General features: G+C 33.3%; 1 protein-coding gene across 7 annotated transcripts in view; it reads left to right on the top strand.

Annotated features, from left to right (window-relative positions):
- KIAA1328 overlaps window positions 1–12,116 on the top strand; it is a 301,449-nt gene that overhangs the window by 1,277 nt on the left and 288,056 nt on the right. For 3 of the 7 annotated variants that reach the window (XM_079108525.1, XM_079108526.1, XM_079108529.1), the window contains exons 2-3: window positions 5,315–5,350; window positions 6,420–6,565. In XM_079108525.1, coding sequence (XP_078964651.1) covers window positions 5,315–5,350; window positions 6,420–6,565 — 182 coding nt within the window. Of the gene's footprint in view, window positions 1–5,314; window positions 5,436–6,419; window positions 6,566–12,116 lie in introns of all 7 variants that reach the window. The other 4 variants (XM_079108527.1, XM_079108528.1, XM_079108531.1 and 1 more) reach the window with 2 other exon arrangements.

Below are 12,116 nucleotides of genomic sequence, written 5' to 3' on the forward strand. Positions count from 1 at the left end.
GTGCAGGGTACAAATTAAATGTTTTTTCCTTCAACCATCAGTGGGGATGAGAAGAGAATATGTGTATGGGGGGACAACTGGGCTGAATTAAGAAGTCTGGAAATTGGAATAAACCTTTCCTTATGAAACACTGCCTCTGCATTGAAAGGATTTTGAGAGAGAGGAGATTCCTTATAACAACCAGTGGTATTGTTCTGATATAGAATAAGTGGTTGGGGTGGAATGATGATTGCAGTGGGACTAAGTTAATTAACAAGTGGGACTAAGTTAATTAACAAGTGTTTGGAGCGTTTGCTCTTGGATTTAGCAGCTCTGTTCTCATTCATGTAGTCAAATCACTCTATTTCATATAGAATTCACAGATACTCCCTGTGTTTTACATTCTTATTTTGAAAATTTAATATAAAATACTTGTCTACCCAGGGATAGTGAGGAACTGAAATTGAAATTATATGGGAAAAATAGGATGCTCTCCTGTAGAAATTTAGATATTGGAGAGGAATTGTAAGGTTACTAGCATCACCTGTTTCCCTAGCTTAATCCATATGATGACCAGTTAACATCCAGCCTCAGATATTTTCATTTTAAATCATGATGGGGCATAAAAGCAATGACGAATGTGATTTTGTTACTGTGAATTTGCTGAGAAGCATGATGATAGTTATGAATCATTTTGTTTCATCCTATGGATTGAGTCTTGATTTCTTTTCAGTTACATTGCTGATTTCCCAGACCAACCCAGAGCCTTTGTAGTAGAATTTTCAATACAAAAAGGTCAAATAGTATGCACTTATGATCTTGAATTCTTCTCACACTATTGAAGGATTAGATTTTCAATGACTGAGAGATTTGTCGATTCTAAAAGTTTCCATCATGAGGACAGATCATTACCACTTTTTTAAACTGCTGCTGTGAATTATGTATCCCCCTCACAGTGTGATTCAGCAGTGGTGTTTTGCATAAAGTATGTCATACTAAAGCCTCATGTCTTAGTATGTGTAAGTGATGAGTATGCCACATTGACATTTTATGAGTTAAATCTTCCAGTAGAATGTTTCTTCAGTAGTAAATTGCTTTCTTCCTTCATAATAGTTTCTGGTAATGTTAGAAGTAGTGTTTTTGCAGTATTTAACATTGATTACTTAAATGCACTTAAGTGGATTATCATTAACTATATTTAATGACTTGATATTAACAAATATGAACTGCAAGGGACCTGGTCAAAAACATTTCAGTAGCTATAATCCGTGATATTGAGTTCTCAAATAAAAATAGGCAAGACTTTATGTGGATGTAAAGATAATATACAAGCTCAGGTCTCTGTGGTCAATAATAATTACATATAGATTTGTTCCTGGTGATTAAAACTAAGAGGGTTAGAGTGAGCAGCATTAAACTTATTTCCTACACTGGAGATCTAGAATAGAGATGCTTCTTCCAATCTAACCCTCCTGCCCATGGATTCTAATTACTATTTTAATTCTGGGCATTTAAGTAGTTTGGTACCAGCACTAAAAATGCTTTGCAAGCTTGCTATTCTTGTCTTATTGAGGCATTTCTAAAGTAATTAAAGTAGAAATAAGGTGGCATGGGGATCCCAGTGGTAGGTCTAATATGCATTTGGTATATATTATGCCTCTTTGACTTCTCCATAAAATATACATTTGTTGGGAAATTCTGTACAATAAGATAAAGAGATGAAGATAAGATTACATATTATTAGAAAGCATAATTTGGATGAAAGCATTTTCAAATATTTCATTTTTAAAAACTTCATTGTAATCAATTTACTTAGAATTTTTTTTTTTTGTATTTAAAAAGAAATTTGGCATGGCTATAGGCAGAAATAATGGGTTTTGGTTTACATATTTTGAATGAGATAGAGAAAGAACCCTGAAAGTTGTTGTGTCGTGCCTTATAAAATTAAATATCAGTTTCATTCACAGATGGCTTACTGTGGACCAGAGACATTCTTTTATGTGTGGGGATATAACACTGAGCAATAAGGCAAAAAAGAAGAAAATCTTCACCCTCTTGGTGCTTACATTTGAGTGAGATAAGACCATGAATAAATAAAATATATTATGTCTGATAATTATAGGTACGTTGGAGAGAAATAAAGCAGGAAGGGGCTGGTAGGGGGAGGTACATGGGCTACAGGTAGAGAAAGTTTTGCAATTTTAAATACCTACATGGTTTAGGAAGTTAAAGCCTCAGTCAGAAGTCAGAAGGTGACGTATGACCAGAATTCTAAAGATAATAAGGTAGGGAACCATGAAGATATTGGGAAAGAGCTATCTGGATAGAAGAAATCAATGCAAAAAACTCTTGAGGTGGGAACTTGCATAGCTCATTGACAGATGTAAGGAATCCAGGAATAAGTGAGGGGAATTTAGTCCCAAAGGAGGCTAGAGAGGTGATAGGGTGAGAGATCAGACATTGAGCATAGTCCTTGTAAATACTTTGACGTTTAATCTGAATGAGGGATGACATACGTTTTAAAATGTTCTTTCCCACCATTAAGTAAAACAATGGCAGTTGAGGAGTTATGTATAGAAATAAGGGGAGAGCAGTTAAGAAGTAATTGTAATAATCCTGGGGAGAGGAAAAGGTGGCTAAGATCACAGTGATAGTATTGGTGAAAAGTGATAGGGGATAGAGTGTAGTTTGAAGCACCAAGAGAATTTTCTAAATGTGAGGTATGAGAGAAACAGGAGTTGAATAACTCCTTGTTTTTGTCCAGGGAAGCTAGAAGGATGGAATTGCCATTTACTGAGATGGGGAAAGTTTTGGGAATAGTAGCTTTTGAGATGAGGATTAGGACTTCAGTTTTGGATATTTGAATTTTAGATATCTTTTATAATATAAGTAGCAATGTCAGGTTTAGGGGGTAGGCTCCTGCTAAAAATTAATTTGGTAGAAGTCAATGTATTTATGGTATGTAAAGACCTGAGAACTGAATGAGGTCACTGAGAGAAAAAGTAGATAGAGGAAAGGACTGGGCCCTGGGTTACTCCAAGGTTTATAGGATAGGCGTCTAAGGAGACTGAGCAGGAATTGTTAGAAAAATAGTAGAAAAATTATGAGAAGTCGTGTCTTTGAAGCTAAACAAAAAGCTGCTTTAAAAAAAGGGCAGTGGTCTTCTGTGCCAAATACTATTAACAGAGAATTGATTAGTGAATTTTTAACAATATAGAACATTATATCTATCAAAAATAGTTGTATTGGGTTGATGGAGTCAAAAGCTTGATTGAGGTAGGTTCAAGATTGGGAGGAGAGGAATTGGAGACAGTGAATGTCTCTTGAGAAATTTTGCTGGGAACGGGAGCAAAGTTGGTGCAGTAGATGGAGAAGGAATGTAAATCAAGAATTTTTTTCTGGAAAAATTATTTACATGTTTGGATGCTAATGAAGAAAGTTTAATAGGAAAAATAATTGATTCAGGAGAAGGAAAGGGAGACTATCAGGAGCAATATTCTTGGGGAAAAAAATCATTTTTTTGTGTGTGTGTGTAAGGGCTATGTTGGTTTTACATAGGAGCAAGAACATCTGTAGCAAAAGGGAAAGCAGAGTCTATGGGCATAGATACAGGAAAGGTCAGTAGATATGCTGATGGAAGCCTGGGGAAGTTTGTTTTGTTTTTAAGAAATAGGAGGCAAAGTTATTAGCTGAGACTAAGGATGGGGAAACTTGTCAAGTTATAGTAGAGAAAAGAAAGTAAGAAATATTGAGTTTCCAAATCAAGGTGGAACTCAGTGGGGTCCAGGGGCTGATCTCTTCCAATTGTGAGAAGGCTCCTTCATGAGTGGTGTAGGGAAATGTTATGTTTTCCAAGACTCAGTTATGTTAGTTTTTCCATAGGTCATCTTTGGAGGAAACTCTGAAAATTCTTCATTACTATACCATCCAATTAGAAGTACAGCCATTTGGAGCAGATCTTGCATCATTGTTTTGAATTTTCCCCAAGATCTCTTTTCCAAGTACAATTCAAATAGCAAATAAACATGTATTGAGTGCCTACTGTGTTTACAAGGCCCTGTGCTTGTCCTAAGGGATATTAAAAAATGAATCAATGTTTATTATTGAGGAGCCTGTACAATTTCATTATAAAATGGCTATTTTTAGATTGGGTATCAGTAAATTTAGAAGTGTTCTTTTTGCTCCCATACTAATTGTTGTCAGTTTCTTTGGAGTGGAGGTTCTAATTTTTTGGTTTATTTGCCTTATGTGTCTCTTAAAATTTAAGCTCCATCCCTGATGTTGGAGGGAATTGAAAATTTAGAGGCACTCATTATCAGCCCACATCTGAAACCTGTGATATACAGCAAACAGTAAACGCCATCTGAGTATTTCTAGTATTTTTATAGTATTCCAGGCATTTCCAGTCAGTATTCTCTGGAAAGACCCCATTACTAGGGTTGATAGTGAACTGAAAATGTTCTTTTAAATGTTATTGTATCCACCCTAACCTTTTCCAGAAGGCTATAGTTAATAATTGCTTTTGTTCAGAAATCTTTGAAAACATTCTACAAAAGAACAGAAAACTTTGGAATTTTTTAGATTGTTTGAAAATTGTTTGTAGGTTTCTTTTGCAGAAGTGGACCAGAAGGTTACCAAAGCATGGACCTATCTGGATAAGGTTCTGAATATGACTTTTTTTTTTTTCCAGGAAAAAAAAAAAAAGCTTTCTTATGTTGTTGTTTCTCTTCCTATAGCAACATTATGATCTTAGCCTTTCTAAATTTCTTCATTTGAAATTCAAAATAATTGTTTTATTTATTTATTTATTTTGGTCTTAAACTTCTTAATGTTGCAATAGTAGGGCTTCATGGAACATTTTGTGAATGTACTGCAGAAAAATAAATGCTGCCTTTGTGTTTTCACAGTTGACTTGCCGTGCAGTGTTCTTCAAAGCTAGAGCCTGTCTTGAAATTATTTATATTCTTTGTGTCTAAAATAACTTGCCAGTTTCTTAATAATGGGCAAACTGAATGGAGCACAAAAGGAAAGGAACCTAATAGCAGAATGTATATTGTAAGATATCCTAGTTGGAAATAAGATTAAAGTTCATGGAATAAAGCCTTCAGAATTTATATGAAACAAATAGTTGTGACTATATAAAGATGAATTTTTAAACAATAATTATTTCACTACATTTAATTCAATTACTTGAATTAAAGTAATTTAGTTTTGTTTTTAAAAGTTATAAATTCCCCAAGTCGGAAGAGATGAAGAATTATAACAGACATATAGGAGCAACATTTGGATATTAATATAATCTTTTATAGTATTTTCCTTTATGTCCTCCTCATAGTTTCTGATGAAGAACAATCAGTAGTATACGTTCCAGGTATGACTTTCTGTGTTCAAGTTTGGGAAGCCTTCTTTGCTTTTTAAGTATTAGAAGAATATAAAACATCAAGACAACTTTGCAGGTATAATTGGATACAGGACAGTCCATCAGAATCTAAAATTGTTTCTTCAAAACAAATTAAAAAATTCAAGTATTTTTGAATATATGACCAGATCCTACTGAGGTTTAAAATACTGACTCATCTTGGGCAGTGATTGGGGAGATCAACTTTTAATGAATTTGTACAATATTTCACATATTAAGGGGTAAAAGATTCTTTAAAAAATTTTTAAGTTAAAAATAGCCTAAATTTAATATTTCAAAGAAAAATATGAAAACTTCTTGATATATGGATATTAAGATACCTTTTTTTTTTTTTTTTTTTTTTTTTTTTTTTTGCGGTACTGGGGATCAAACTCAGGGCCTTGTGCTTGTGAGGCAAGCACTCTACCAGCTGAGCTATCTCTCCAGCCCTTTAAGATACTATTAATGGTGGTTAATAGACAAGTAGTCAAATGGAATCATTGAAGGCATCTTAAATTAGTGAGAAATATCTTTGATTTCTCCTAAGTTAAGGTATTTATGGCATGTTGTAATTTATTGGTTTTAAGGTTTATGACTGTTTATGGCACCTTTTAAAAACTGTTTCCAATGACTCCTTAAAGTATTTCTCTAAAATATTACCTTTTCATGATCCATTGAATATGAAGAGAGCTTTAATGGCACACGCCTGTAATCCCAGCAGCTTGGGAGTCTGAGTCAGGAGGATCATTAGTTCAAAGGCAGCCTCAGCAAAATCAAGGTGCTAAGCAACTCCATGAAACCCTGTCTCTAAATAAAATACAAAATAGGGCTGGGGATGTGGCTCAGTGGTCCAGTGCCCCTGAGTTCAATCCCCAGTACCGCCCCCTCCTCAAAGAAAGGCAGCTTTTAAAGAAGTTTATAAAGTAAGTTTTTCCCATCAGCTCCCATAAAGCAGAGAATACTAAAGGAAAGGTTTATGAGGGGAGGGTTTAAGAGAATGAAAAAATGTAATTTCAAAATCTTGTTTAATGAAAATCTTTAGGAATTTCTACAGAAGGAAATACCAGATCAAGACACAAGTTGATAAGTCCAAAAGCTGATGTTAAAGGTAATAAGACTTCCAGGGTAGCTGACACTTCAGTCTCTATGAAGTCTTTAAAAGGCGCAGGAGATTCTGTAAGTGAACAGGTGAGTAATTTTTTTTTTGTCAGTTTTTTATAATTGCTAGTCAATAGAGATAGAAGAGCCTTTAAAAGAACTTTATGTGAGCTGAAAACATTCTTAAAAGATACAGAAATAAGGACCTTTGATAATGCTGAAAATGACTATGAAATATCTATATAATTCAAAGATTTACTCCACAATATCTAGACAAACTTTTAAGGCTTAGCTAGGAAAACATATTATCTTAAATATGTCTAAAAAAATCTACATTCTGATCTGTGTGGCATTAATAAATCAAATTGACAAAATTTTTAAAAATTGTGTATCCTTTATGAGTTTTTTTCTTATGAATCTGTTGATGGATGAGCCCTGTTATATAATAATGCCACTTTATTAAAGAAATTTCACCTGCATTATTATTATCTTACCTTTACTTAGAAAATAAGATCATAGAGATTCTTACCTTTTATAGCCCTGTCTTTGGTTTCTTCTCATCTTTGTCTCTATATGTGGACTTTTCTTTTGGTGCATGTCCTTTCTGACTTTTTCATTTTACTTTAGTTTTTGTTATATTTTCTCTCCTCAAGCAGAGTTCAAATCAGGGTTTGGAATCTATGACCTGTGGACCAAATCCTCCTGCTGCTTGTTTTGTATAAGGTATCTTTTGGAACCTACCCATGCCTTTTCTTTTCCATATTGTCTATGGCTAGAGATTGCATTCTAACAAGCCGAAAACATTTATCAGACTTTATAAAGTTTTGCAGTCTTTAATTTATATTCTTAAAGACAATTTTAATATCTTTTTTGTTACTCATGATTATGTTTTAGTACTCTATAGGATTTAACTGTGATTATGATTTCAGAGTTCATCTATATTTATTTCTTATCATTAAATTTCTTTTCATGGCTGAAAACATATTTTGCTTATTCTTTGGTTAATGGACATTTGTGACATTCTACTTTTTGGCTATCATGAATAATTATGCCATCAACATTCATATACAAATTTTTATGTGAAAACATGTTTTGAGCTTTCTTGGGAATATAGTTAGAATTTCTGGGCCTTGTGGAAATTATATGTTTAACTTTTTGACAGAATTCCAAACTATATTCCAAAGTGGCTACATCATTTTACAATTACTACTAGCAATGTGTGTGACCTTCACCTAACTATCTACATTCTCACCAAATTTTATATCCAGCTTTTTGATGATAGCAATCCTAGTAGAGTCTGGCACTAGGTAGTTCATTGTGATTTTAATTTAATTTCCCTAATGACTAGTGATGATGAGTATCTTTTTATGTGTATATCGTTTTGGCCATGTGTATATCTTTTCAGACAAATATCTGGTCAGGTGTGTTTTAATCAAATTGTCTTTTTATTGTTGAGTTATGAAAGTTCTTTTTAGATTCCATTTATCAGGTACACAATTTGCTAGAATTTTTTCCCGTTCTGTGCAGTGCCTTGTGTGTGTGTGTGTGTGTGTGTGTGTGTGTGTATTTGTCCTTCAAAGCTCAGTTTTTAATTGTGAAGTTCATTTATCTAGTGCTTTCTTTTGTTTCCTTTGCTTTGGTGTTAGATCCAGGAAATTATTATCTGATCTAAGGTCACAAAGATTTATGATTACATTTTCTTTTAAGAATTTTATAGCATTAGCTCTTACTCTTATTGTCTTTGTTCCATCTGAGTTAAATTTTATGTATGGTGTGAGGTAGTATTCCAACTTTATTTTTTTTTTGGCATGTGGACATCCAGTTGTCCCAGACCATTTGTGAAAAAGATTGTCGTTTTCCTTTAATTATCTTGGCACCCTGTCAAAATCTGTTGACCATAAATGTAAGGGTTTATTTCTGGACTCCCTTTTTTTGTTCCATTGATTTATATTTTTATTTATGCCAGCACTGTCTTCATTACTCTTGCCTTGCAGAAAGGTTTAGAATTGGGAAGTCATCCAAATTTATTGTTCTTGAAAGAGTCAGCTGTTTGGGGTTCCATGTATTTCCATAGAAATTACAGAATCATCAAATATTTTATATTATTTGATGCTATTATATGTGGAACTGTTTTCTTAATTTCTTTTTAAGCTCACTGTTAGTGTCTAGAAATACAGTTTATTTTTGTGAATTGATCTGGTATCTGAGCCTTGCTAAACTCATTGTTTTATAGATTCCTTATAATTTTCTACATAAAAGATCATGCCATCTGTGAATGGAGGTAGCATTACATATTCCTTTTCAATTTGGATTCCTTTTCAGTTGTCTTTTAAAGAGATCTAAAAATATCAAACAAAAGTTTTAAAATCTACTCATGTTGTTACTATTTTTTGGTATTTTTCATCCTTTTGTGTATATCTAAGTTTCCATTTGATATTTTCCTTCTGCCTAAAGGACTTCTTTAACATTATAGTGAGGACACACTGGGAATGGATTTTTTTCAGCTTTTGTATACCTGAAAAGTATTTTACTTTCATTTTTGAAAGATATTTTTATTGGTTATGGAATACTGAGTCAATAGTTTTTTTGTGTGTGAGCATTTAAATGATGTTGCATTAGTTGCCTGTCTTGCACTGTTTTTGAGAAATCTGCTATCATCCCTATTTTATTCCGTGTGTGTGTGTGTGTGTGTGTGTGTGTGTGAGAGAGAGAGAGTGTGTGTGTGTAAATTCTGGCTGCTTTGAAGATTTTCTCTTTGTTACTCATTTTGACCAATTTTAGTATTCCTTGCAATAGTTTTCTAAATACCTCTTTTGGATGGGTTTTGTTAAGCTTTTTGGGTCTATAGATTTATAGTTTTCATCAAATCAAGTACTTTTCAGCTGTTATTTCTGCAGATATTTTTGCATATCCTTTTCTCTTTTGATGACCTCACTTAAGCTTGAAATGTTCCACAACTCTGAGGTCCTCTGTTCTTTTTGTTGTTCTCTGTTTATCTTAGGATGGTTTGTATTCCTATTTGCTGTGTCTTCATATTCATTAATCATTTTTCTTCTGCAGTGTCTAATCTGCCACTGACTTCATCCAGTGTATTTTTCATATGAAACTATGTAATTTTTATCTCTAGAAGTTCAGGTTGGGGTTTTTTTTTTCCTTATTCACTTGTCTCTTGTCTCTACTTAACTTTCAGTCGTTCTTCTGGCTTTTTGAACATACAGAATATAGTTAAACTAATTTTTAATATTTTTGTCTACCAGTTTTTATCATCCATGTTATTTATAGGTTGATTTCAATGAAATAATTTTTCTCTTAATTTTGGGTTATATTTTTCTCTCTTGACCTACCTGATTGTTTTTTATTGGATGTCATCAGACAGTATGAATTTTACCTTGTTTGGTATTTTTGTATTTCTAGAAATAATCTTTATTAATTTATTTTGGAACAGTGTTATCTGGAATTAATTTGATTCTTTTCAAGCTAAAGGTGATCATGGAATTTTTTTTAATGTTGTTTGTAGTTACAATTCATTTCTTTTAACTAATAGTGCTTATTCAGATTTTAAATGAGAATATTTAACATAAAGAGTTGTTAGTGCTGGAAATCCAAAAATCCAAAAGGCAACCTTAAGGCATAATGTCCACTATCCCTAGGGCTGGTTGAACAGGCAGAACAAGTTGGAACAATTAAAACTTAGAAACTTGGAGGAAGCGCCCCTTATGCTTGGACTTTTGATGATGGAGCACCAGCCTGATTGCTTCTGCTATCCCTCAGGAGACTTAATAAAGGCCAGTTCTGCAGGGGCTGGAAAAAATTACAAACTGAAATCAGTTGTTCTGTGAGTAACTTAGGGCTGACAGTGACAGTAATTGGAAACAAATAGGAAGGGATATGTCTTTCCTTCCTCGAACAACATCTGGTCTCCATTTAGTTCTAGCAGCAGAATTTATCAGGGAGCCAGGTAACAAAGAACAGAGGTTTCTAAAGTCTCAACTTCAGCATTACAAAGCAGAACATGGAATTCTGGGTTTGAAGACCAATGCCAGTAGCATAACAATAGTACCTACAGAATTCCATTGTATAGATATGTCACTGCTTTGTTGTTCTCTAGTTGATGGACATTTGTGTTTTCAGGTTTTTGCTGTTAAACACAGTGGCTAAAGTTTTCGCCTGTGTGCATGAGTTTCTCTTGTTTGATCTTTCACTCACTACACCACTGGTCTTTTCATAGATTATCAATAATTTCTTCTACTGCCAAATCCAGTGCCTTTTTTCCCTAGTCTGTTTGACTTTTTTGATTGTTACCACTATTGATTGACCCCATACTGTCTTCAAACTTTTGTTCTCTACAATATTGTTTCTGATTCTTCTTTTATACTTTTAAATGCCAATCTAAATTTAAATTGAAATCAAATACAATTTTAAAAAATTTCTAACCAATTTTTAAAAAATAATCTTTAAAAATGTCAATATAACTTATAGTTATTAAAGAAAAATTTAAACACAGAAAGGTATAAAGAAAATAAAAATTTAAGCATTATCCATAATACCATACATTATCTTTTAAAACCGTACTGACTTGAGAGACAGACCTACCTCTCCAACTTCCTGCTTGGACATTTCTACATGAATGTCTTGCTGGCATCTTAAATTGAGCATACCTAAAAGTAAACTCATCTTATTTTCTTATCCTTTTTCCTATTTCCTTTTCCTACCCTACCTTCCCCACCTTTGACCTTTGACTTTACTATTTCCAGGATTAATTTTAGGGACCTTTTGGTTTTTCTTGGCTACTTGAAGTAATCATAGTAACTTACTTAGGTAGTTGCACAAATGTCAAGAATCATTGTTTCTTCCTTTTACATGTTACCTGTGGTTCCCTGTGACTGCCTGAGTTAGATGACCCTAAAGATCCCTCTTAATGTTGCTTAAGTACTGCCGAGAATTTTTTGTAGCATAACAGATAGAATAGTATAATGTTTAAAAGCACAGGCTATGGAACTTGTTTTGTCCTGATTCTCCTATGTAACTGCTATAACCCTGTAAAGGCTCTGTACCCTCAATGTACAACAGAATAATAACCTTAATAGCATTGTTGTGAAAATGAAATGGAATAGTAAGTACAAAGTACTTAGAGTATTCCTGTCATGCTGTAAGCACTAGATTTACATTTAACTGTTACAATAATTATTCTTTGAGTATCTATTGCAATAGACCTTAGGGTATTTTGAATGCTTAGTAACTGATGCTTCATCTATCAATCTTAGTGTATCCTTAAACAGCCTCGGGACTGTGGTGTAGGAAAGGTTTCTCAGTATCTTCCATTAGGCACTTGTTCTTGTGACATGCATCAAGGGAAAGTTGTTTTCCTAATATTTTTTAGTATTTTAGCAGGAACATCTTTTTAAAGTTCTTTTTGTGTCATTTTCTGTGTAAATTCTCTGGTATTCTCTGGTTCATAATTGGTTCCTTAACCTGTTTTGAGTTCACAATAGGTTTAAATACAACAGGTGGATGGTGTTCTACCAGGTAAAAGATATCTAAGAAATTTTACTTTCCATGCTTATTTTTAATAGGTTTCTAATTATTCTAACTAGGCTTCTAAGTATTTTTAGAAAAAGTTAACCAGAAGGTTTTTTTTTCG

Source organism: Sciurus vulgaris (assembly GCF_902686455.1).
Source record: "Sciurus vulgaris genome assembly, chromosome: 13".
Lineage (NCBI taxonomy): Eukaryota > Metazoa > Chordata > Mammalia > Rodentia > Sciuridae > Sciurus > Sciurus vulgaris.